Raw genomic sequence first — 26,959 nt, forward strand, 5'->3', positions numbered from 1 at the left:
AACCAAGATTATGTAGAGTGATGTAGACACCAGATGATGGTGGATTCCAAAAGCTGGGGTACAGTCATGTGAAGAATGACATCATTGTGAATGAAATGACATGTGAAAGGTGTCTCACAAGATAGAGACACAGTTGTAAAAATGGAGTGAAGATCTGCGGTGCCCCAGGGCCAGGATTTTTTCTCCAGAAATCACGTGGTTTTAGAAGGAATGGGCCCTTTCTTTGTGAGAACAAGTAGGACCCACCTTGGCATTGAAACTCCCATATAAGGTAATTTAGTAATCCTAAAGATATGGTTGGGTTGAAAATCTTTCCTCCTTTATGACTTAATATGAGCTCATTTTCCCCGACTAATCAGGGCAAAGATCCAGCTGATAATGAGTGTTAGCTCAGGCCCCTCTACAATTCTTATCTGTTAACTGGGTGGCGCCTCTTCTTGTCTAACTGCTTGTGGGGAGGGAGGCACCCTTTCTCAAGAGATCAGAATAAAATTCTTTTCTGTTTTTACCTTGAGAAATCTCCTTAATTTATTTGATTTGTTTGAGCTGGTGGTCTTTGTCCCACAGATTTGGTCCTCTTCAACACCCCAGTGGTTTAAGAGAACTAATTAAGGAGCAATAAGGGTCTTTGTGGGGGAATATTCCCTGGTGTGATTAAAATAAAAAATAAAAACAGCAAAAGAAATAATAGGTATATAATTACTAAATAGAAAAAACTCTAAAGAGTCAGCCTTGAGAGCAAAACATAAGAGCATCTTTTGGGAAAAGTGAAAAATCACACAGGGAACAGCATCCTTGCAACTGGTCTATTAGTAGAGAGGGGGTAGCAGAGAGAAAGTAAGAAAACAGGAGACACAAGCATGCCAAACCATATGTGGGCAGCTATATCAAGAGAGAAATTTGTGTTTGGGGATTGTAAATGTCTAGAATTGAATTGCTATTACATAAAATGCTGCTCTAAATATTTTGGTGCTTATGGCACCTTTGCTCAATAGAAGGGGTTATTTTTCTTAAATTTGTATACAAGTGTATATATATATATATATATATATATATATATATATATATATATATATATATATATATATATATATATATTTCTTTAAAAAAACAAAAACAAAGGCAACAGACATTTATTGTCCCTTTCAGCCCCCCTTACCTTCCACTTCATAACAAACATATGTAGTCCAGCAAAAAAAAAAAAAATACACATGGTTCATGTCCAAAAATATGTCTCATTCTAATTTTTAGTCCATCAGAAGGAGGCATCTATATCCCAAATTGGTCCTACACTTCTGATAGGGGAGAGTAGGCCATATCTAAACTTCCCAAGACCCACCATGGTGTACTCCTTGACATCTTCATGCTGATAAGAGTCTAGTGGTAGTGGAGAGGTGTGAGAATTGAGATGGGGAATTCCCTCTGGTCAGTGCAGAGGTCCAACATGAGAGAATTCCAGAAACCGAAAAGTCTGTATGGCAGAAAAGGAAAGTTTATTGTTCACTAAGAAGGAGCTCTTTTAGTGGGTAAATTTCTAATGAGGAGTTTGGTAAGTTCGACAGACCCTAGTTTTATGAGCAAAATGTTGGCCTGGGGCTGGGAGCTGCCTGCCGTCAGACAGAGATCTCCAATTGTCATTTTGTCAATTGTCAATTGTCATTTTGAAGGCTTTTTATCAGAGTCTGGGAACTCCTTGAAGGGGATCCAGACCACCCCCAAAAGATCAATGAAGGTGATTTGACTAAGATCTCCAATTGAAAGAGAGTGCTTAACTTGGGGAGGACCTTGTGTGGAGAGGTATGCTTTTTCCCATGGGAGAGTCTGAGACCCTGAATTTAGTTTTCAAAGGGTTCACTCCCCTCAATGCAATGCCTATGAAAGGTTTCTATCTCTGTCTATCTCTTGTTCTGGAAATAGTAGCCAAATCAACATTATCATTGTATTTTTTTTTTTTTTAACATTTAGTTTTTATTTATTTTTTTCTCAATTACATGGAAACAAACATTTTTTAAACATTCATTAAAATTGGTTTTGGAGTTCTATATTCTCTCTCTTTTTTTTCTCTCTCCCCTCTTCCCCCACATTACTGTTCTGGGAAAGGTTGTGACAATCAAATGATCAATCATTATTTCTGTGATTTCTCAGATGAAAATACCCTTTCTTGGCAACCACTCCCTTATGTATGTGGTCTCTCTCATTTTTCATTTTTATTGTAAAATTCTTGAAAGTAGAGACTAATGTATTTATTGTATTTGTATCTTCAATGCATAGAACATTTTTTGGCACATAAGTATTTAATAAATATTTTTTCATCGTATGCAATTCATTATATATACATTCATTTCCACCCTTTGTCAACTCTGCCAATTTACTGAGTGTGAGGTGAAACCCAAATCGTTTCGATTTGCATTTCTTTTATTTCTAGGGATTTGGATGAATTTTTCATATGGTTGCTTACTTTATAGTTTGCAATTTTTCTTTGGAGAATTATTCATAACCTTTCATACTGGGAACTGCCTTTGGTCTTATATATTTGTTAGTTTACAATTTATCTTAAATATGAGGTCCTCATTATAGATATTTGTAGTAAAGATTTATTTCCCAATTAACCAATGAACTTTCAAAAGAAATTGAGTCAAATTATATGTAAACAGTAAAATAGCAGAATACAAAATAAACCTACAAAAAAAAATCAATAGTATTTCTATGTAGTAATAACAAAATCCAGGAAGAAATAATAGGAAGTTTCATTCAAAATATCAAAAAATGTACCGGATGTCATTCTATCAATGGACGTCATTTGATAGACGTCTGGAGTATCCAAAGTATCCAAGATCTGAATAGATACAGTCTCAAGACATTCCTTAAGGAAATAAAGAACAACTTATAGAAAGATAGTGCTCATCACTGGGCCATAACAATATAATAAAAATGATAAAACTATCTAAATTAATGTACAGGTTGAGTGCTATTCCAATTAAAACTATCAGAGCTAGACAAAATAACAGAATAGAGCTAAACAAAATAGCGAAATTCATCTTGAGAAAAAAGATTTAAAATCTCAAAAGAAATAAAGAAAGTAGGAATGAGAGGAAAAGACATTTTAGTATAAAGCAGTAATCACTAGGATAAACTGAATGAAAACTTCTCATGGGAATGTGGCTTAGAACTACGCCCTAATTGTAACTTGAGACTTTTCAATAACAAGTTGAGCTATAGCTAAAAAGCGGCCCGTCTTGGATTGTCTAGGAAGACCATTTCCTCTTCTGTTGCCCTCACTTCTTAATTAGCATTTAAGTACTTCTTTTAAAGGTGATGACTTTGGGAATTCAGGTTACATAATTCTCTCATCCAAGAATATCTGCTGTATAGCAGTTCTCTAGGGAATTTTAAATGAAGAGTTTGTTATTTACTATTATTCTTTTATTTCTGGGATAGATTTCCGAGTTTAGAATGTAAACCTGAACTCCCCCAGACAAAGGTAGAAAAGGTTGGGAGTAGGGTGGGGTGAAGTTTCTGGTCTATAAATCTTATGTTTTGCAATTTGTGCTTTTCACTCTTCTATTGACGCCCTTCTCAAGTGGCCCTTTCTCTTGAGATCATAATAAATTCCTTTTTGCTTTTTTTTTTTTTAACCTGGAGAGTCTCTGATTTTTAATTTGGGTAAGGGTCACCGTCCCACATACCATTAAAACTATATCACTTTCATTTCCACATCTATTTCTTTTTATTCCCATAACTAGTTAGCTACAATTTTTTTTTTTTTTTTGAGGCTGGGGTTAAGTGACTTTCCCAGGGTCACACAGCTAGAAAATGTTAAATGTCTGAGATTAGATTTGAACTCGGGTCCTCCTGAATTCAGGGCTGGTGCTCTATCCACTGCGCCACCTAGCTGCCCCAGCTACAACTTTTAATAAAGAATTTTAAATAGAGAAGAAAAAAAAAAGAAGCAAAATCAAGTAACAAATCAATTGAGTCTGATAATATGTGCAACTATCCATATCTTTAATCCCCACTTCTATAGAAGAAGGGAAACACATTTTCTCAATTCTTTTTGAGAGCTCATAGGAAGACTTTTATTTATTTTTCAATAGTTATGTTTTGTATATTATTTTCCCAAGGATTCCCTTTTCCTCATAAAATTTACTTTCTTTAATATTGTGAATTCTGTGTTGGTAGGGGGAGTTGGTGCCATTACTATGAGCTGGTTTTTCTCTCTAGCGTCTAAGCTCATATATGAGTGATAAACAAAATAAATAAATAAAAAATTCCCCAAAGCATACCTACCTGATCCTTTATTTTCTGAATGCTACTGACCCATTCCTAGACTTGTTTGTAAATGCTTCATTTGACTAATTTACTTGAATTGCTGATATAGCTTAAGCCAATATATAATCCTGATTCTCTAACTCCATCTAGTGACCAATATTATACTTTTCAACAGCAGAGGGAAAAAAAAGAATTTTGATTTTACATTTTTATTGTAAATACCTCAATTTCCTAAATAATTAAAAGGAAATTATTTGATCTGTAGATTATTTCAGACTCATATTCTTCTCTTATCATTTTATATATTTCTTTAGCTTTAGGATCCTTAAGAAGAGTAGATTAGGAAAGTTGATGATGAAATTGAGGAGTTGCCCCAATCAATCTAATGAAAATTATAGGGCTTGGGCCTATATTTTTATTTCCCTATCAAACTAAAGTGTCCAGATTTATGGGATCCGGGGAATTCCTAGTGACTAGCTGACAGAAGAATCAATTCCTTTTTCTTGTGACCTATAAAAGTAAGCTTATCTTATTTTTTTGGGCTCTCAGTACTGAGATCTTACTTTTTGCTATTTTCCTGGCTTCATCTTCCCAAATTCAGGGGATAGAATTTCTTTCCCCATCAATTCTCCCCTACACCATCACCATCAAAGAAGAAACGGCAATTTAAAGCTTCTGCTTTAATCGCCATTGACAATGGGAGACTTGTTCTTGTAGTCCACCTAAGAAAGGAGTTCAGGACACTGTTGCTAATTCCACCTCCCTTTGTAGGGATAAAAATCAGAGAGAATTTTGAATTTTTCAGGCAGTGTAATCTTATAATCTAGTCTTCTGGTAGAGAAGGAAGACTGCCTGAATTATAATGGCTGTAAGAATTGCTTTGTAGAGAATTTCACTTTCTTTAAGAAGAATTTTTAAAAAAATAATTTTGAATTTAAAGAACAAAAAAAGAACATTCCATTTATGCCTCACACCATAAAAGAGGACTTAATATAAAAACATAAAAAGTTGTAAAATGAATTTCTATTTTACGCACTTTACTTTTTTGGGGGGGAACACTATATAAGTATTATGCATCATTTCAAAGCTACCCTGCTTTTCTGTGCTTCCTTCTAAATTTTCTTTGTTCTTTGTTGTGCATTTTTAAATTTTTTCTCCCTCCCTCCCCACTCTGCTCTAGAGAAAATTACTACTACACACAAATATGTGTGTGCATGTAAGCAAATATATATATGTATATACACATAAATATGTATATATACATATATATGGAGATAAATGGCATCTTCCTTTACAGGTCTTTTGTAGTTGATTTGAATATTTATAATACTCAAAATGACTTTGTCTTTCAAAATTGTTCTTAGAACTATAGTGTTGTTTCTGTGTACAATATTCTCTTCAGTATTTCATGCAAGTCTTTCTATTTTTTTAAATCAATTAATTCATAATTTCTTATAATACAATAGTATTCCATCAAAGTCATATGCTACAACTTGCTTAGCCATTTTCCCAATTGATAAGCATCTCCTCAATTTCCAATTTGTTGCCACCACAAAGAGAGCTGCTATAAATATTTTAGAACATAATTTCTTTTCCTTTCCTCTAATCATCTTGGGAAACATATCTTATACTGGTATTGCTAGGTCAAAGTTTTATAATTCTACTTTTCAAATGGTTGGATCAGTTCACATTTCTACCAATAATGAATTAATTTTTCGATTTTTCCATATCACCTCCAACAATTGTCATTTCCCCTTTCTATCATTTTAGCCAATCTGATAAGTATACAGTGATATCTTGGGGCAGCTAGGTGTTGCAGTGGATAGAGCACCAGCCTTGAATTCAGGAGGACCGGAGTTCAAATCTGGTCTCAGACACTTAACATTTCCTAGCTGTATGACCCTGGGCAAGTCACTTAATTCCAGCCTCAGAAAAAAAAAAGATATCTCAAAGTTGTTTTAACTTGTGTTTCTCTAATAAATAATGATTTAGAGTATTCTTATATAACTATATATATATATATATGTAGTCATATAAGTATATTGTCATATAAGAATGCTTTAAATCATTATTTATTATTATATATGTATGTATACATATGTGTACACACACACACACACACACACACACACACACACACACACACACACATATATATATATATATATATATATATATATATATATATATATATATATATATATATATATATATAATTTTGTTCATAGAAAAACTGAGTGATCAGTTCCAATGATCTTGGGATGAAGAGAGACATTTATACCCAAAGAGAGGACTGTGGGAACTGAGTGAGGATCACAACATAGCATTTTCACTCTTTTTGTTGCTGTTTGCTTGCATTTTGTTTTCTTTCTCATTTTTTTTCCCTTTTTGATCTGATTTTTCTTGTGCAACAAGATGATTGTATAAATATGTATACATATATTGAATTTAACATATATCTTAACAGGTATAATATATTTTGGATTATTTGCCATCTAGGGGAGGGGTGGGGAGAAGGAGAGGAAAATTTGGAACACAAGGTTTTGTAAAGGTCAATGTTGAAAAATTATCCATGCATATGTTTTGAAAATAAAAAGTATTAATAAAAAAGAGAGGAAAAAATAAACAGAAAAGAAAAACTGCCTGATCATATCCTTTGACCATTTATTAATTAGAGAGATAATTTTATTTTCAAGATTTTCTGAGTTCTAGAGTTCTCTGCATTGGGCCACACATAAACATATATACACATATACACACACATATATATTTTCCTAATGAATTCTGCCCTTTGGAGAAGGAAGAAGAAAGTCCATGTGGTTTTGAGCAATATCCAACTTATGGAGCAAAGCCAATGAGTATCTTAAAAACCACAGGGATGATGAGAAAGGATTTGCTTATTCAGCAAGCTCCAAAACATATTTATATTTCTGGGAAGAAACTAACCACAGGAGAAATCTTGGAGAGACAGGTATGGTACTGAGAGAGAAAGGGGTTCATCAGAATAACAGATAAGTTGCCCTAAGTCCAAGTTCAATTCTCTTGGGAGAGAAGGTAGCATAGCTGATAGGCTACTTGAGTATTTTGTGCTTTAATGTTTGTTCAGGAGCTCTTATGAGTCCTTTATAAATATGTTATATATTTTCTATGAGGTGAAACAAAGGCTGTTTCCTACTTCATAATTATAATGTATGTTGTGTATGATTTGGAACTCCCTAGAGTGACTTTTAGTGACTTACCTAAATTAATCTGGGGAGGGGGGAGAAGGAAATAATGAGCAAAAGGAAGAGAGACTGACTCTTTTCAGTCAAGCTGATAGGATAGGATCTGGTTATATGTGAAGCAACAGTTGTTGAAGAGTTTTGAGTCATAAATTACTGACACATTACTGATTGTTAGTATTTATTGAATAAGTATAGGAGGTTATGGTCAAGGAGAGAAATTCTTTAGGACAGTGCTTTGGGTATAAAAAGAATACCAGAGATACCATGTTTACTTGGAGAGGGACAAATGTCATGACTGAGAAACTGAAGCAACGAAGTTCTGAGCATGTTGAATTTATTAGCAAGGCTAGCAAGGATCCCCCACTAAGTAGTATCCAAAATTTCTCAGTAACTAAGGACTCTGTGGAGAATTTACAGAACTTTCTTACAGTCAGCAGAGAACCAAGGCAAATTACAAAATCTCAAGTAACATGGATTTTATTGATTGATGGTTGGTTGGTACAAAGGGTGCTAACCACAAATTCTATCACTTTGCTACAAGATAGGCTAACACATCTGGGACATCTTGAACAAGGACAAGAATAGAGAAATTCTTGATGGAAATAAGTTAGAAAGAGGGTACCTATTTTTTGGGGGAATGGGGAAGTGGAAAATTGTATAATCTCTTAGTAAACATTCCTTCCTTTAATGGGTTAGACATTACAAAAGCTTATTGATTAATTAGCTATTAATTTAGCATGATGCAGAAATTTGTAATTTTCTACAAGCCCAAATGAGGAATTAATCATATTTTTAAAAAGAGGAAGTTTGACTCACATGGAAAAGAAGACATCATACAAAACAAAGGAGTAAGGAAGTAGAGGAAGGAAGCTAGATTCTAACAAATTAATAATACAAGCTAGTTATGTTTAATGATTTAATGATTCATAGCAGGCCTCAGCTAAATTTAGTTCTGAATACTATTTCCAATTTGATTGAACACAATTTCCAATTCACATTTCACACAAAAGACGTACCAAGTCTTTTTGGAGAGGTCAAGAGAGCTATGATGTCTTCTTAGTGAAATTAGGTTTCTTTGTGTGTAAGAATATGGGAAGAATGTAAAGTGAAAGATAGAGAGAAATTTGTCAACAATAATAGAAGGTACATGTTCCAGAGGGCCCACTGGAATGAGAAGGCAGAAGTGTATAGAATAGAAGTGTAATGTTAAGGTGTTTGTAGATGAGAGGAGAGGGAAAGAGAGAAATTAGACAGATTTTTTCAACTCATTAGATGTTGACTTTGAGTTATAGAGATTTAAGAGAACTTGATCAGAGAATTTGCTTAGGGAGTAACCAGCTAGCTGACAGGTGTTTCACCTAAGTTCAGGGTCACTGCAGGCATACAACTGATTCTGATATCTAGATTTCTGGGATTTCTTAAAGTTTTAAAATACTAAGGGTAAAGGAAGTCTGAGATAATGATTAAGTCCATCCATATTTATTCCACAGCTTCCTTATAGTGAGGTTGTATGAGAGTTTATATGTTTATGTGTGTGTGTATCTTTGTGTAAAGGAAAAAAGGAAAAGTGGGGGGGGGAAACCACCTTCACCACCACTAGTGTTTAAGCTCCCACCATGATGACTTTGATAAGGTCAAAGAAAAGAAAATTATGATGTCCAAAAGAGGACAAGCTTATAATTCTGAGTGACTTTATTGCTAATATAGGCTCAGACTACCAGACATGGCAGGGAATTCTTGGAAGGAATGCAGTAGGAAAGAGCAACAGCTCTTATTACTCCTGACTTGTAAATCTCATGCCCTTCTCATCAGCTGCAATAAAACTTTGGGATTTTTACTTGCAGCAAACATTGGCATTTAATAGACTGTGTGATTGTAAGAAGAGGAGTAAGGAAAAGCAATGTGTAGTACAGGGTGATCATAGAGTTATCTTCTCCAAGCTAAATATTCACATTCAACAAAAGCAGTGGCCCTAAGGCAAAATGATTACCAGAAGAATTAATGTCAACAGATTAGAGCAAACAAGAACAGTTACTAACTTGGAGGGAAAGCTGAGCCTATACACAGTTGGTAACAGTAGAGCAGAAAAGGAATAGGCAGATTTCAGAAGTTTGTTGTGCAATACTGCATTTCCTCATCTGGGTCAGAAGACTTGCAAACATCAACACTGGTTTCACAAAAATGATGGAAAAATCAGGAGCTGCTAAATGAAAAATGAGAACTTCACAGGATGTACTCTCAGGTTAGTTCATTCATCTCTAAGAAGGTAACATTTAATTCCATAAAAAGTAAAGTACAAGTGAAGCTTAGAGAGATACAAGATTCTTGGCTCAGTAAGAAGGCAGATGAAATTAGTTTTTATGCTGCTAGTAACAATCCAAAAGCATTTTTATGATGCATTGAAGACTATTTACAAGCCAAAGACATATGGTGCATTTCAACTACTCTGTGTTGGCAAATCCACATCAATTAGTGATAAGGACACGATTCTAGAGATGGGTTGAATACTTCCATAGTATTCTCAACAGACCATCATCAATTAGTGCTGAAGTCAATGACTGTTTACCTCAGGTTGAGATCATTCCTTCTTTAACTGAAGTTCCAGCTGTTGAGTTGTGAATGCCATGGGGTTTCTGTCAAGTGGGAAAGCACCTGGTGCTGATTCTATTCAGATGAGGTTTACAAAGAGGGGATGGTGGCATCCATTGTTCACACAAAATCTGGCACAAATTTTCTGGGTTACATGGCAAGAAGAGGTTATTTCCCAGAAATTCAAGGGTGCCTTTATTGTCCATCTCTATAAAGGTAAAGAGAAAAGATTGTCCTGTAACAATCACAGAATGAGGGTGGAGGGAAGTGTCTTTCTTAGTCATTGCTGGCAAGATTCTTGCCAGAGTTCTCCTTAAGAGAATGACCTTTCACCTGGTCATCTATCTGAGAGCCAGTGTGTCTTCAGAAAGGACTGAGGAACAGTCCATATGGTGTTTGCTGATGACTCTGCACTCAGAGTTAACTAACCTTAATCTTTTCAGGTCTCTCAGAACCAATTTTCGTCCTTAGCAGTTTCGAGCAGCTTCCGGGAAGAATATCTGCATTCCTACCCTTGTCTCACTCTATCCCTAAAACATAGGGCACCCAGAACAGGTTTGGGGTGCGAGCAAAGTCTCCCGTGTAGACTACTTCTCTTTTTGTCTCACTCTGTCTCTAGAGGACGCCTCTAGAGCCAAAGCAAATTCTAATCCCTTTATCTCGCCAGAAAAGCCTGACCACAGGCTGCATCTTCAACATGGGACAGTGTCTCTTCTTCACCCCTCCCCCCACCACGTGGCCAACCCTCTCAGGTCCCAGGCCAGCAGTGTCCTTGATCTCTTCTAGGGGAGATGTCTGTGTTTGAGCCCCTTTCATACTCAACTGTAGTGGCCAGGAGGAGACGGTCAATGGATCGGGCGAACTTGGAGATGTGTCTCTACCCAACTGCGTGAGCCTTCACCTTCGCCACCTGAGAAGCACTGGGTAAGATAATACCGCTCCCTTCCCCCATCCTCTCTCTTTTCCAACCTCTCCCATGTGGCTTAACCTGCCATTTAAATGCTTCCATCCTGTCCCCTTCTTGGGGTACAGTGGGGAGATTTGGGGACTCTTTTCAAGATCTCTAGAAAAGTTTCCTATTCTTTTAAAAGGTGCTCTGCCACAACTCTGAAAGCCCCTCTCATAGCTTCTACCTAGCTCTTAAAGGACCCAAGGCTTCCAGTCCTCTCAGAGAACTAGCTTGTCCCACACCTTTTAAAATGGGACTCGGTTTCCTGACCATGCTCTCTACGCTGGATAAAGGATTTTAAAACTGCCCATTTTCTTTTTAAGCCTCAGGGCATGCTTTCTAAAGCGTAGGCAGAATTTAAACTAGCTGTTCAAGCCTTTCTCTGTCTCAGCTCCTAGCGCACTCTCTATTTCTCTCGTTTGGATGCCCCCTCCCAACAGTTAAAAGATGACCTTTCTAAGTTCTGGTCCTGGTCAGGCTAGAGCTTCAGAAAGGACATCTTTGTAATTTGGGCTGGGGAACAAAATTCTGAATCCAGGCAAATTAATTGTTAAGAGAGTGAAAATAGTTTCTTTTGATTTCTTCTTTTTTTTTTCCCTATCCTGATTGCAGGCATGCAAGGGTGAATTAAAGTGATTGAAACTATTTAAAAGGCACTCCTTAACTACTTCAATTTGGCGCCTCACTAGAATCTTTCTCTATTCTGGTGTGTGACAATTCTTTTTTTTAACTGCCTCAGTTTCCTTAAACTGTCTCTTTCTTGACTGAACTTCTCTGGCTTCTGTCCAGAAAGCCAGGGATATAGAATATTCTCCCTCAAGCTGCCTTTTAGAGAATGGCTACATTAACACCTGAAAGAGTTCCAATCTCTCCCTATTCGCCCAACTCCCAACTTGCTTCAGGAGTCCCTTATTTCCAGTTAGGGTCTGACCTTTCTAAATGCCCCAAACGCCCCCACACCCTAATTGGGGGTAGGGTCTTTTGTCTTCGACTCACTATTCTATGCATTAAGGCTAGCTGCCTTCCCCTCTCTCTACCTCTTCTAAAAGAGTAGGGAGGGGTCACGTGGGATTTCAGGAAATTTACTAGTCTGTTATGTATAATCTGATAATTTCTGTAAACAGTGGGGGAAGGAAACTGAGATTTCAGCTGGTCAGGAAATTGGGAAAAACTGATGTCTTATTTCAGTTCAGACCGAATTGGAAAGTATTTTACTCTTTGCTTAAAATTTACTAGACTATGATTGGCTGGCTTATGTTTTAATTTTGAAATCCCTTATTCAGTCTTTGGGATTATTCCTTAGAAACAACCAAAATCAGATACCTGTCCTAGGACTGGCAGTCTCTCTGATCTGTTTCTTCACCCCTGTTACCCCAATTCCTTGTTATTTCAGCATTTTGACATTAAAACTCTAATGGTTTGGGGCAGCCTGTCTTGGTCTAATTGCATAATTTACTCAGAAATCTGTCCTCCCGAGAGAGAGAGAGAGAGAGAGAGATGAAGCTCTCAAACTCCATTTTTTTTTCCTCTCTCTCTCAGAGCCCCTGACTTGGGGTGCCTTCTCAGGGCAGCAGGACTGCCTTGAGCACTGCTACCCAGCAGAGACTGAGTTAAATGCACAAATGACCACAGACCTAAAGACTGTCCATTTCTGGCTGAGATGCCCCCCAACTGCAGAGATTCAAACAGGGAGGCGTGTGTCTCTCTGAATAAGGAGTGCTATTCTATGCTAATAATTCTGGGGTTATCGGGAAGAAACTGGTCCTTGCCACAAGTCCTTGCATTTTCTAGTTTTAGTCTGGTTTGTTTATTATTGTCCTGACTCAGTTTCCCTAGTTATCCTGACTCAGTCCTGCCTCAGTTTCCCTGCCTCTTAGTTCTGCAAAACCTCTCCGCTCCTCTTTATCAGACTACTTGATAAGATCTTATATTTCAGAATAGCATAATGTCTCTTTCATCCCAAGCTATGGAAATGCCTTATCCTAACCCCAGGAGAAATTAGCTTTCCTGGAAATTTAGGGTGAGCTAGGCTATAAATAATCTTCTCTCAGCATTTTCTCCTATTTCTCTTTGATAATTAGATGGGCCGACAGAAAAGCAGCCCACAGAAGGGACCTGATGCATTTCTTGCTAAAGGCCCCATTCTCCTGAATGTCACCATCTCCACCCTGGATGACACCCCACTTTTAATCTGTTTCCGAGATCTGTTTTCTCTAGACTTCACACTTTGAATTCTCAGCTGGCCTTTCAGCCTGGAGAATATTGACTGGGGACAACTGACTGGGACACCTCCTCGATGCCCTGCTGCCATCCCCCACAACTCACGCCTCACCTCCTGGCATGGAACCCCAAATCTCTATGACCCTTGTTACCTCGAAGCAGTTAAAGAGGAGATCGATGCCCCTTTTCCCACATGCATCTGGAAGTGATGGTTTGAGGGGGGAACAAGACAAGGGGACCCTGCTACACTGAAGATCTTTGGAGAAAATCTTCAACTTCAAATGAAGGACACTGTCCCATATTTTCTTTTTTTTCTTAAATGAATTTAAGTCTCAACTGTTTAAGGGGAAACTGATGGGGGCTGAAGTCCCTTTAAGATTCCTTTCTAATTGCCCAACCCAGACTGACCTTGATTCACAAATCCTGGTCAAAGGCACCCTTTGAATATCCAGGCCCAGCCCCCACCCTCAGCTCAGCTTCCCCCAGCCCTCACCTGATCTGAGCTAATTGAAAAGCCCGCCCAGAAGTTAGGGGTACTGCTCATCATCTTTTGGGTATAAAAGAGGTGAGCCGGAACGCCCTCCCAGCCAACACAGGGTATCCTTCCAGTCATGTAGGGGTTCCTGCCCGCCCAGTGGCCACCTTTGGCCTGGCATCTTTATAACTGAACTTTACTTCCAAATTTCTACAATAAACCTTTTATTTATAAATCTAGGTTTTCGGGTCTGTAAATTCATTTTACAGGGGACATCGCCTCTTGGGATTATCTATGCAGTGAGAAATAGGGTTCCCCCTTTCCTTTCCCTCATTATTAGGAACCAATTATAAACAAAACTGTCCAAAACCTCTTAAAATTAGAGACAAATTAAAAACAAAAACAAAAAACCCACTGGTTACCTCCTGAAAAAAAAAAAATTATTACTACCCTTACTTTTTTTTCCTCCAATAAATTCTTTTGCTGATCATTGTTATTTTGTTTATGCATATCTCTTATTTCCTATCCCTGCTAATTCTTCTACTTTGCTTCTATCCTTAAACTTGCCTTGCTATTATTTAACTTCCCTGCTTTCCACCCCATCCCTTTGGATCCTTCCCTTATCTTCTCCATCTCATTAGCATTTCAAAATCAACATGTCCAAAACAATTAAATATTTTCCCTTTTGACCCACCTCCGCCAAACTCTCCTCTTTCTCTAGATGGCATTTTCATGTTAGCAACTATTCCTATTTCTTCACCTACCACATTCTATTAGTTGCCTTATCTTGGTAATTCCTTCTCTGGGCATCCAGTTTCTACTTTCTATTCATATCATATCACATTGGTTCAGGGACTCCCTATCACCACCTCTTTCCAGGACTATGGTCATTCCCTCTTAATTGGATTTCTATCTCAAGTAATTCCTCTCTTCAATCCATCTTCTACACAGTTGCCAAAATGACATTCCTAAAGCAGGAGTCTGACCAGATTACTCTATTTCTAAGCTTCAGTGGCTCCCTATTACCTCAGGGTCAAAGACAAATTCCTCTGCTTAAAGTTTAAAAGTCTTCCCAGTTGGGCTGCAACTTACCTTTCTTTCATTATAGATTATTGCTTTTCATGCACTTTGTTCCAGACAAATTGGCATACTTGTGTTTGCTTGAGAGTAATATCCTATTTCCTATTTCTGTGCTTTTGCATGAGCTGTATTTGATGCCTGGAATGTATCCCCTCAATTCTAATATTTAGAATCTACAGTTGCCTTCCAAACTTAGCTCAAATAACACCTAAAAAGGACTCTTGTTCTGATATTTCCTCCTATATAATCCTTCCCACCAATAATTTTGTATTTAACATATATACTTTGTATTTATATGTTATTTCTCTTAATAAAATGTAAATGTATGTATATGTACATCCTTATATGTATAAGGAAGTTCTTTAACTTGCATGTCATGGTATTACCTCCTTGATGTCATGATCCTGTTAGAGAACAAAGGACACACAATAATAAAGGTAGGAACTACTTTGTTTTCCTTTGCATCCCCAATTCCTAGCATAATGTCTGCCATGGGACAGGCCCTTAGTAGAAGTTTGTTGATTGATGAGTGAACCATGAATCCATCAGTCATCCTTAATGAGGTTATCAGTGGGTTGTTGGTAAGGATATTCTTTCATATGATTATTTCAAATTTATTGTGGTACAAGATGAAGGAACTCACTCAAAGTTCAACTTCTTTGTCTTTGTCAGTAAAGGTGTGTATTCAGAGTACAATGTATAGAGAACCAACTCTTTTTAGCTCATGTAGGTCGCTCAAATAAAAAGTTAAATAACAATAACAATAACAATAATCTAGTTGGAAGAGCCTTGAATTTGAATTTAGAGTATAAGGTGCTGAATTCTGCCTTTACATTTACTACATTTGCTTGGACAACTCCTTTTACTTCTCACTTTCATCAGCTTATTTCTCAATAAAGTAGGGGAGATAAACTAGACATCCTCTAAGTTTCTTTCCAATGTTCTAGCCTAAGATGATAATAGTGAAATCAACTATGGAACTTTAAATTTTCTATATTAATTGTTATTCCCATGATGTTCATATCAAAAAAAACACTTTGGATTGTTGGCTGCACAAGTTTTTGTGATTGCTAACTCATGAGGGAGAAAATATTTGAAAGAGGCACTTAAGAATCTTAGGTATGCTCAAATGAATTTTAAATTGCTTTTGAGGAGAGTTCTTGAAGCTATCATTGTAAAGGAAGAAGTTAAAGCTCCATGAGCAAAGATATTGGCAATTCATTTTTCTTTTCTACAACACGAATCCATCTGTTTTCAGTTGGAATATTTTAAAATAGTTGATACAAAAAGTTAGGTCTGTTTTATATATATATATATATATATATATATATATATATATATATATATATATACACACACACACACACACACACACACATGGCTTATGGGGTATACAATGAAACAGCCAGCAGACCCAGAGGAAGAAGTTAGTCTTTGATCATAGCTACCTGGTCTCCCTAGCAGAACAGGTAAATTATTTATAGTGACTATTTTAAACTATATTCTTGATGTATGGTTGAGATTCTGCTTCCTTTCCTTATTTCTCCATTTAAAAGTTTTACTTCATGATGTGCTGTGACACATGTCTCTTGCAGATTTAGTTTCTCCAGGTTAAAGGGATCCCTTCATTGTCTGCAATTAAACAAAATGGAGGGTGGTGGTTCAGAGGTCTCCATTCTTACACTCACTTGTTTCAGAGTGAGAAGGCTAAAAGAACAAAAAATCATGACTATGACATCGTGAAAGGCAGAGTTGAAAGACAGACTTCTCTAGGAAAAGACTGTAGAAGAGTCTGCATATTGTGTTCTAGGAAGCCTTTGTCATCTTTCCAGGTAGACCAGGTTAGGATCTAGGTTTAATTATTGCTGCTATAGTTGTTGCTTCATTTGCAAGTTCTCTCTTCTAAAGAAAAAGGGTCAAGAAGGAGTTGTTTATAATCTGCTAGCCTGCTCTAGAGAATGTATACATTTTCTGGGCACATGAAAAATATCTTCAGCTGCAGGTTCAAGTCCTTCTCCAGCTCCTCTTGTGTTGTCTACTAGACCTGCCCTTGGGAGCAGCTCATCCTACAGTACCAAGTCCCACTCAGAGGCAGATTCCTGAACCTAAGAAGTTCTCTTTTACAGATGAAAAACTAGGTGAAGTTGATGTGGTTCTAGTGGAAGAGAATTGAGATGTGAGAATCCCCTCTGGTCAGCGCACAGGTCCAACCTGAAAGAATTCACAAACCCGAAAAGTATGAATGACAAAACGGATTTGAAACCAGCTTTGCTAGAAAGAAGTCTCCTCAGTGGCAAGGTCCTGTCAGAGAAACAACAAAGGTTATTGCTGGGAAGAGGATGTCTTCACAGCAGGCAAGAATCCTGGTAGACAGCTGTGCCAAGAAGAGCGATCCCCTTTGGCAAAGCATAATCCTACTTTGGACTTCTGCATAGATTTGGACTTCAAAATTGTCTTTTATTGGAGGTCTGAGGCTTGGACTTCCATTGAAAATTGAATCAGAATCCCTCAATGTTGTTAAAGCCCCCAGGACTAGATTTCCAATCGAAAAGAGAGTACTTATCTTGGAGTTTCAAGCCACTCCATAGGAATAACAGGCGCAGATCTCCAACTGAATAAAATCATTTTGAAGGCTTTTTCCCAGAGCCTAGAATTTCCTGAAGAAGATCCTGGCCACTCCCAAAGATCAATGGATGGTGATTTGACCAAGATCTCCAATTGAATGATGCTGCTTAACTTGGAAAAGGCTTATCTGGGAAAGTATGCTTTTCCCCTGACTTTTGGGAGTCTGAGCAGAATTTAGTTTCAGGGTTCACTCCCGTCAAAGTGACTTGCAATGGCTGAACAAATCAAATCGAGGTTAATACCCATGACTTTCACCTCAAAAATAACCAACCTTCCCTCCATTTAGCACTTGGGTTCGGGCATCAATTCTTTTCTCGCTCTCTGTTAAGCATTTAAAGTCTTTCATAATCTAGCTTCCTCTACCTTTTCAAGTCTTCTTACTCCCCAACTCTGAATCTGGTTGTTCTAAAAACAAGAACTCTCTTGGCACTGGCTGTTCTCCAAGCCTGGAATGTTCTCCTCCCTCCACTCTGACTCCTGACCTCTCTAAAATCCCATTGTTTTGAGGACGCCTTCTTTAATCTGTCTTAATTTGGTGTTTTACTTCTTAATTCTTTCCTATTTATTCCCGAAATAGTTTACTTTGTATATATCTGTTTGGATTTTGTCCCCCCCCTTTTACATAATAAATTCCTTGAGGACAAAGACTACTTTGCCTCTTTTTGCATTCTCTGCACTTTGCAATAATTAGCACGTGTTGATTAGATTGTTGATTGACAGATTTGCTAGCTTTCCGTCCCAAGAATATTCCAAAGGCTAGGTTTGTCTTTGGGCCCTGTCTGGGCACAAGGAGTTTAACACATATTGGCTAATTCAATCCAGGGGCTAGGACTTCATCCCTTTCCATTCTCTTTAAGAACCGGAAGCACGTGGCCGGCAGGGCAAGGAGGGAAAGGGGAGGACGAGGAAAGGGAAGGGAAAGAGAACGGGAGGAGGGTGACTAGAAGGGGACGGAATCGGAGTTGGAGTAGGAGGAGTAAGAATGTTCTTAAATGAAGCTCTGATTCGGCCTCCGCCTCCGCCGCCCCCTTCCCGCCCCAGGACTCCAGGCCCGCCCCTCTGTGCTCATTTCTCTCCGTCCTCACGCCCATCCCATCTCTGTCTTTAACTCTTCTTTCTCCACAGCAATTTGGCTTTCCTTCCTGACCTCGGAAAGGAAAGCCTGCTGGCCGGAAGGGGACGGAGGAAAGGGGGCGGGGCGGAGGGTCGGCGGAAGTTGCGATGCATTGTGGTAGCGCCGGCTGTTGTGGAGTGCTGTCTGAATGAAAGTGGCGCCGGGAAGCGACTGGACGTTGGGCTAAGGGGCCAGTGCGTTGGCGGCAGCGGCTCTCGGAGCAGCAGCCTTCTCAGTAGTGGTGGCGAGTAGCGGTTAGGACCTGCCGGCCTCCCCTCTCACGTGTGGGGCGGAGAGGCTGTTCGGGGCGAAGGGTCCGACGGGGGGTGCAGCGGCCCCGGCCGCCCCGCCGCCGTGTCCGGGGCCATGGCGCACAACAAGATCCCGCCGCGGTGGCTGCACTGCCCGCGCCGAGGCCAGCCCGTGGCAGGTAACGAACGTGCCGCCCCTGGGGGAGGGCGCGGGCGGCCGGAGTAGAAGGCACGGCTTTTTCAGCTCTTTGGCTCGGGAGGTTTCCGGGCTGTGTCACCGGTGGGAACTGGGGCGGTCCGAGGGCACGCTTCTGTCTCTGAGTGCCCTGGACGGATGATGGCGGGGGTGAGGTGGGGGTGGGGGTTGGACTTGTATTGTATCGATATTTATTTTTTGAAAAAGACGAATTCTTGCACTTGGCTTCCTACCCCACCGCTCCTGAAGCCTTTTAAGAGCTTCTGTAAACAGGAGTCCTTCAGGCCCTTGGAACTTGGACCAGTCTGTCCCGCATTCTTCCCTCTTCCCGCATTGTGTATGCGCTTTCCTTTCTGGATTTTCGTATCCCCGCACTTTCTGGCACGTGTCTAGTTCCAGAAATGGGATTTGAACCCAGATGTTCCTTAGTCTGCATTTTATCCACAACAACACTGTCATTTCTACCGCTCTCCTCCCCCTTCTCTTCTTAGAACACTCCCCTTACGGAGTTGTCAGGCAGAATGCATCCACACGTCAGTCACATCAGTCCTGTAGAAAACTCGAGCCTCATTCTGCATCGTTTGCCACCTCAGCATTAAGATATAGGAGGCGTGCATGCTGTATTGTCAGTCCTCTTGTCTTCATTGATTACTATTTATAGAGTCGTCTCACTTTATGTTATTGGGAGCATAGTGTAATTTATTCTACTGATTTAGGCTACTTTGCTCTGAATCAGTCTTGACAGATTTTTCTGAATTTTTCATCTGATTACTATCTTAAGGCACTGTAAATATTCCATTTGATTCATATACCACCCTTGTTCAAATAGAACCATGAACACTGTTTTATTCTTTGCATTGAAAAAAAAGGGGGGGGGGCTGCGATTCATGTCTGTGTATGCGATCTTTTCCTTGTCTTTGGCATTCTGGGGAATTAATGTCAAGTAGAGTCACTGGATTAAAGGATTTGTTCAGTTTACTGGACAAGTATAATTTCAGATTCTTTTCCAGAATGGGCCAGTGCACTGTTTCGCCAGCAGTTCGTTAAACATTTCATGACAGCCTTCTGAAATTTAGCATTTTCTTCTTTTATCTTTGAGTCTGAAGGACGGAGCAACGATTATTTTAACTCCTCTTATTTGGAACATTCTTACATTGCTGATAGCTTGCATTTCTTCTTTTCAAAATTACCTATTCATATCCTTTGATCACTAATCTGTTGAGGAATGGTTTTTAATTTTTATATATTTGTATCAACTCCATATATATATATTCATTTAAGTTGATATGTAAAGATTCTTTCTCCAATTTACTAATTCTTTTACTTATTCTGTTTTCTCTCCAAACATATCCTTTCTTTGAAGTTCCTTCTCTTCTTGTAAAAATCCCTGACTGCCTTCATAATTCAACCCAACGATACTCCTTTGGTATTTTCTGTTTTCCTGCTTCCATTACTAATATATATGTGTGTGTGTGTGTGTGTGTGTATGTATATATATATATATATATATATATATATATATATATATATATATATATAGTATCCCTGAATAGCAAAAATTCTGTTATATACTGTATACTTGTATACATGTTGGTAGAAAGTAAGTAAAGTGTAAAAGAATAGATACTGTTTCATTTATTGTCTGCTAAGGCTTAGCATGATGCCTTGCAGTAAAGGATACCTAATGAGAGTTTGTTGATTGAATGGAATCTAAAGATTAGAGAGAACCAGTGTTTCACACTTAATATTTGCATTGAAAATTCAAATCAATGAGTATTTATTAAGCACATCTTCTATGTGCCAGTCACTGTATATAACCGTGCGGATACAAAGGAAGAGAAAAGAATTAAGAATTTATATAACTCATACTATACATGGGCATTGTGGTAAGCATTTTACAAATGCTATCTTATTTTAATGCTAATTTATTGATTATTTAAACATACAAAGATGACTTATTTCACTTAGCTATTTAAAAAACCCTCTTTACTGATTTCTTTTGATTTTGTATCAAATTACCCTCTGAAAATATCCTTGCCTTCTTCCCTGTGAGTGAACCATTCATTATAACAATGACTTTCTAATAAGAAGGTGGGAGAAGAATGGTTTGTGGTAGTGGAATTGAAGCTGTTCAGAAAAACCAACTAGCGTATCAACCATGTCTAAAAGCAAATGCAATATTCCACATTTGTCGTCTCTCCTATAATGGAGAGAAGTTTGTTTCTCAACTTTTTTCTGGGATCAAGTTTGATTATTATAATGATGTAGAATTCAGTTTTATTTTATTATTATTATTATTTATATTCTAAAGGAAACATTAGAGTGAAAAAATTTGTTTACAAGTACCTTTTACTTTGTCTTGTAGAGTAGTAACATCAATTCAAATACAAATAAAGATCCTTGTTAGATGTATATTGACTTAGAAAACTACATATTAATGTTACGCATTAATTAATTAACAATTAATTAACACATGTTAATGTTCTGTTGTATTTTTATTTATTATGTTAAACTATTTTCTAATTTTTAATTTATTTCAGCTGTATTAGGAGAATTATGGACCACATGTGATAGTGTTTGAAACCTATTTTAGAAGACATTGGAAGACTATTAAGCCAATTTGGAGTTGTAACATTCAATTAATAAGTATTTATTAAGCACTGTCATCTATTTTACTTTGTTTAGGGAAGTTCTTACCTCTGAAGACTATGTTAGGACCAAGATATGATAGCCAAGTTGCTGAAGAGAATCGGTTCCATCCTAGTATGCTCTCCAACTATCTGAAGAGCCTAAAGGTAAAAGAAAATTTTTGATATAAATATAGGTAACAGCTTGTTGCCCTTCTCTATTTTTTATATTAGTTTTAAGAATCGGATAAACTTTATTGATATAATTTTTTTATCTACACTGATTTTGAAATAATTTTAATATCCTTTACTCTTATGTAGGTGCTGAGGCTAGGATTTTATTTGTATAGGGAACTGGCTGAGGTAATTCCCTTTGCTTGGGTAAGTGAAAGGTTGAGTGACTTACTCTACTTCACATAGCCCAGCCAATATATGTCAGAGGCAGGATTAGAAACCAACTTATCTTGGTTTCAAAGCCAGCTTTCTTGCCCCTTCCACACTGCTTATCTTGTTTAATTGACTAGATTCAATTTACACTATTTTTTCCCCCCTGAGGCTGGGGTTAAGTGACTTGCCCAGGGTCACATAGCTAGGAAGTTCAATTTACACTTAAAGATATTTTAAATTTATGTGCCTCACATGCCTTCTCTAGCTACATTTGGGATCCTTTATGTTGCTTTTTGTACCCAATTTATGAGGCAGCTATGTGGAATAGTAGAGAAAGTGTTTAGACTTGGAGTTAGGAAGACCTGAGTATGAATCATACCATTTTGACTAGTTGTGTGACCCTGAGTAAGTCATTTAACTTCTCTAGCTCCAGTTTCTTCATCTCTAAAATAGGAATAATAATAGCACTTATCTTATAGGATTGTAGTATAGTGAGATCACATGTAAAATATTTTGCCAACAGCTTTAACCGATTGTATGCATGATAGTTATTATATCACTTCTACTGCTATCATAATTCCTATTGATTATGTTATGGAAGGGATAATAAGTCTTAAATTTAACTAAACGAATATTCAGTGTATTGTTTATTATTTTGTGCATTTATTTGTTAATTGCATTTTATACACAAAGTAATTCCCAAAAGAAGAGATAAGTGGAATATTTTTTATCAATTTTTATTATTATTTGAGATATTTTAGCTAAGAATGGTGGCTGACCTTATATGTTTGTAAGTATATTGTGAAAAATGGTTAGAAAGTATGGTAGGGAAATAATTTTTTTTTTCATGTTAATCCCCAGCTTTGGAATATCTAGCACCACAATGATATTTATTTATTGCTTAGTTTCAATTAAGTTTTTAAAAATAATCATTCTTGTTTTCTAAGACTATTAATATAGGATTAAAAAAGGTTTATTCTATTCCAAAAAGTATAGAGTAATCATAATTAGGCAGATTTACTGGAGAAAGAAAATATCCATATTTTTTTCTTTGTTAGTCAGAGTGACTAGATTGCTCTTAATAATCAGGTGCTGGTAGTATTATTTAATTCCTTGTTAATCTCACTCTTATAGGTTGTTTAAATGCCAGGATAAGTGATAAATACACTAAAAAATGATTGTGTTATTCTTCTTTGATCCTAAATGTACTCAGCCAGCTAATCAGCTGTGTCTACCTAGCCATGTTTTCTGCTTAGGCTCTCAGCCTTCCACTCTTTAGATACTTGTGAATAATTTTTTAAAATAACATAGTAAGCATGGATTTTTTTCCAGATATAAGTCTCAAATTTGTGTTTTCATTTACAGTTACGGTTGTTCAGTTGTGTCTGATTTTTCATAAACCCATTGACCATAGCGTACCAGTTCTGTCCATAGGCTTTTCTTGTTAAAGATACTAGGGTGGTTTGCCATTTCCTTTTCCAATGGATTAAGGCAAACAGAGTTTTAATTGATTTACCTAGGATCATAGTGTCTGAGGTCAAATTTGAACTCAGGTCTTCATGACTCCAGGCCTAGCACTGTATACACAGAGCCATATATCTCCCTCTCATAGGTATAGCCCAAATCTTTTGGCAAATGAAAAACAATAGTTTAATGTCTTGTAACAATATGTTTTTTCTTTTTTAGGTTAAAATGGGACTTTTAGTAGATTTGACAAATACTACAAGATTTTATGACAGAAATGACATTGAAAAAGAAGGGATCAAATATATAAAACTTCAGTGTAAAGGGTAGGTTAATGTTAATGTATCATTTTTTTCCCCAAGTTGATAAGGTTATAATGAATTTTTAAATTTTTCCTTTTTTCCAAACTTTTTTTTCTTTTGTGCTACTAGCCATGGGGAATGTCCTACAACTGAGAACACAGATACTTTCATTCGTCTATGTGAACGTTTTAATGAGAAGAATCCTCCTGAACTTATAGGTATGATTGAAAAACTTGTTTACTCTTCTCTGTAATCTTGCATTATGTGATAATGTTTCTCTCTTTCTGTCTTTTTCTACAAGATAGTTTGTTGGCTTGACTGTTTGACTTGCTTCTGTCTACTATAATTTTTTTGTTTTTGTTGGACCTGTGGTTTTTTTTTTTTTCTTTTTTTTTTTTCTCTTCTATATAGGGAACTCCCAGTGAGGAAACACCTTTTACTCCACCATGGTCAAATAATTCAACATCAGAAAGGGCACCTTATAGAGCACTAACTATATGAGATTTGCCTTTTAAAAAAACCTGGGTCACTTTAGGAACACTTTATATAAAAACATTCATTGTTGTGGCTCATAAGCTTTCTTTATATCAGATGATCAGTTATTATTTTAAGTTTAGTGATAATATTTTAACTTACTGTGAAATTTTTAACTGAGAATTTACCAGTGTAGCTCTTTAACCTCATGTCAGGAATAATTAGCATTTCTAGTCTCTGTATACATGGCTATTAATTCAAGTATTTGATTAAAATAACAAGTTAAATAACAAGTTGAATAGATATTGGCATTTATAGGACTTAGTATTTTGTTAGAGTCATATACAGCAAATGAAGTCTATTTTATATTTGTACAATATAATCAACAAATGATGTTGCATCCATGTTTTGGAAAAAGCAGAACAAATTTAATCCCTTTTTTGTATGGTAGTACTTAAGATATTCAGGACAACCATCATTTTCCCTTAAGCCTTCTCTAAAATAAATATCCACAGTTCCTTTAAGTGATCATTACATCTCATGAAATTGAATCTTTCAAACCCTTTTATTAAGGTCAAACTTTTTCCTTTCTAGAATATGGTGCTCTAGCATGGAGTATAATATTCCAAATGTGGACTAACCACTAGCACTGCTATTTCCTTAGTCCTGGACTAAGTATCACACTGTTCGTATTGAGCTTGCAAAGTCACTAAAACCTCCATCTCTTTTTTAGATAAGCTGTTATCTAGTCACACCTTCCCCATATTATCATTACAAAGTTGGTTTTTTTGAACTCACATGCAAGACTACCCTTTATCATGATGATGATGATGATAAATAAATAAATAAAAAATAATAAATTTTACCTTATTTAGTTTGGCCTAACATGCTAGTCTGATAGTGCCTTTTTGAATGCAAGATGCACTCATGTAGTGGGTCAGCAAGTTAGCAAGTAGTCCATCTCTGCCTGATAGGTTGAAAAGGTTTAAGTAAAAAACTATAAGAGATAGACTGTAGGAAGCATGTGCTAGATAAGCCGTCACCTCAACCACTATTTCCCCTTACTTTTTGATTGAGAATAGTGCAGGTCCTTAAATCTAAGCACCTTGGGAATAGAAGTACCTCTCAGACTCTAGGCCCAGTTTCCAACCAGTTGTAGCCAAGTAATCACTGTAGGGAAAGGCCCACCTGTCTTGTCTCTCTCCCTCTCTCCCTCCTTCCATACTAATTATGAATATTTGCCAGAAATGGGCATGAGCTCTGGCATAGAACCCCTAAATCACCAGTCCTGCTTCAAGTTCAGTTCCTGAAACCATCATTCCTGGAAAAGCCTCTGTGGAGATGTGACCTGGCAATTGTTTTTTCAGTTTCCAGAGCCTTACTTTTTGAAAAGCTGGAAAAGAAAGTTCTTAACCACTAGAGGCCTTGACTTTTGAATGCTTTTCATTACCTGACCTTACTTCTGTCTACTGTAATTTTTTTGTTTTTGTTGGACCTGCGGTTTTGTTTTTTTTTTTTTTTTTTTTCCTATATAGGGAACTCCCAATGAGGAAACACTCTCTACCTTACCAAATAATTCAATATCAGAAAGGGCCATGATTTTTATCAGTGAAAACAACATTAAAGAATATGTACCATCATCTGATTTGCTACTGCACTCTGAAGATTTATTATCTTAATTGATTCTGAAATCTCATCTGTATAATCTCTTCCATTAGAAAGCAATATCATTGTGAGCAGGAGCTGTTTCTGCTTTTCTGCTTGTCCTCCTAGCACTTATTACTGAGTTTGGGGCATAGCAAATACATAATAAATGCTCATTCTCTCATTCATCTAATCGTAAATAGAGTATGGCAAAAATTCCTCTAATACTCCTCTGGATATCTTCCAAGTTTACATGTAACTGTTTTAAATGGAACTCTCTTTGATTTATCCACCCAATCAGTTTGAAATATATCTAATTTTCTCATTTTATACCTTCATTTTTCCCTCACTTTAAAAGCATTAGAAATTTTATCCAATGTTTTGCTAAAATTTCAATAGCTTGATGAACTTGGAAAAATATAGACTTGCATGAAATTAGTAAAGACGAAATGAACAGAATCAAGAGAGCATATATATAGTAACAACATATTGTTTTTTGTTTTTTTTTAAAATTATAGCTTTTTATAGACAGAACATATACATGGGTAATTTTTCAATATTGTCCCTTGCAATCACTTCTGTTCCACCTTTTCCCTTCCCTCCCTCCACCTCCTCCCCTAGATAGCAGGCAATTTCATACATGTTAAACATGTTAAAGTATATCTTAAATATAATATATGTGTACATATTTGTACAGTTCTCTTGTTGCACAAGAAAAATTGGATTCAGAAAGATAAAAATAACCTAGGAAGAAAAACAAAATGGAAGTAGTCCATAGTCATTTCCCAGTGTTCTTTCTCTGGGTATAGCTGGTTCTGTTCATCATTGATCAATTGGAACTGAATTGGATTTTCTCATTGCCGAAGATAACTACTTCCATCAGAATTTATCCTCATCTAGTATTATTTTTGAAGTGTATACTGATCTCCTGGTTCTGCTCATTTCACTTAGAATCAGTTCATGTAAGTCTCTCCAAACCTCTCTGTATTCATCCTGCTGGTCATTTCTTACAGAACAATAATATTCCATAACATTCATATACCATAATTTACCCAACCATTTTCCAATT

General features: G+C 36.9%; 1 protein-coding gene across 2 annotated transcripts in view; it reads left to right on the plus strand.

Moving 5' to 3' along the window:
• RNGTT (RNA guanylyltransferase and 5'-phosphatase) overlaps positions 1–26,959 on the plus strand; it is a 313,552-nt gene that overhangs the window by 16,368 nt on the left and 270,225 nt on the right. The window contains exons 2-5 of one of the 2 annotated variants that reach the window (XM_074310316.1): positions 10,869–11,006; positions 21,678–21,787; positions 23,693–23,796; positions 23,902–23,990. In XM_074310316.1, coding sequence (XP_074166417.1) covers positions 21,701–21,787; positions 23,693–23,796; positions 23,902–23,990 — 280 coding nt within the window. In that variant the 5' untranslated portion in view covers positions 10,869–11,006; positions 21,678–21,700. Of the gene's footprint in view, positions 1–10,868; positions 11,007–18,624; positions 18,976–21,677; positions 21,788–23,692; positions 23,797–23,901; positions 23,991–26,959 lie in introns of those variants that run through there. The other variant, XM_074310315.1, reaches the window with a different exon arrangement.

Source organism: Sminthopsis crassicaudata, chromosome 4 (assembly GCF_048593235.1).
Source record: "Sminthopsis crassicaudata isolate SCR6 chromosome 4, ASM4859323v1, whole genome shotgun sequence".
Classification (NCBI taxonomy): Eukaryota; Metazoa; Chordata; class Mammalia; order Dasyuromorphia; family Dasyuridae; genus Sminthopsis; species Sminthopsis crassicaudata.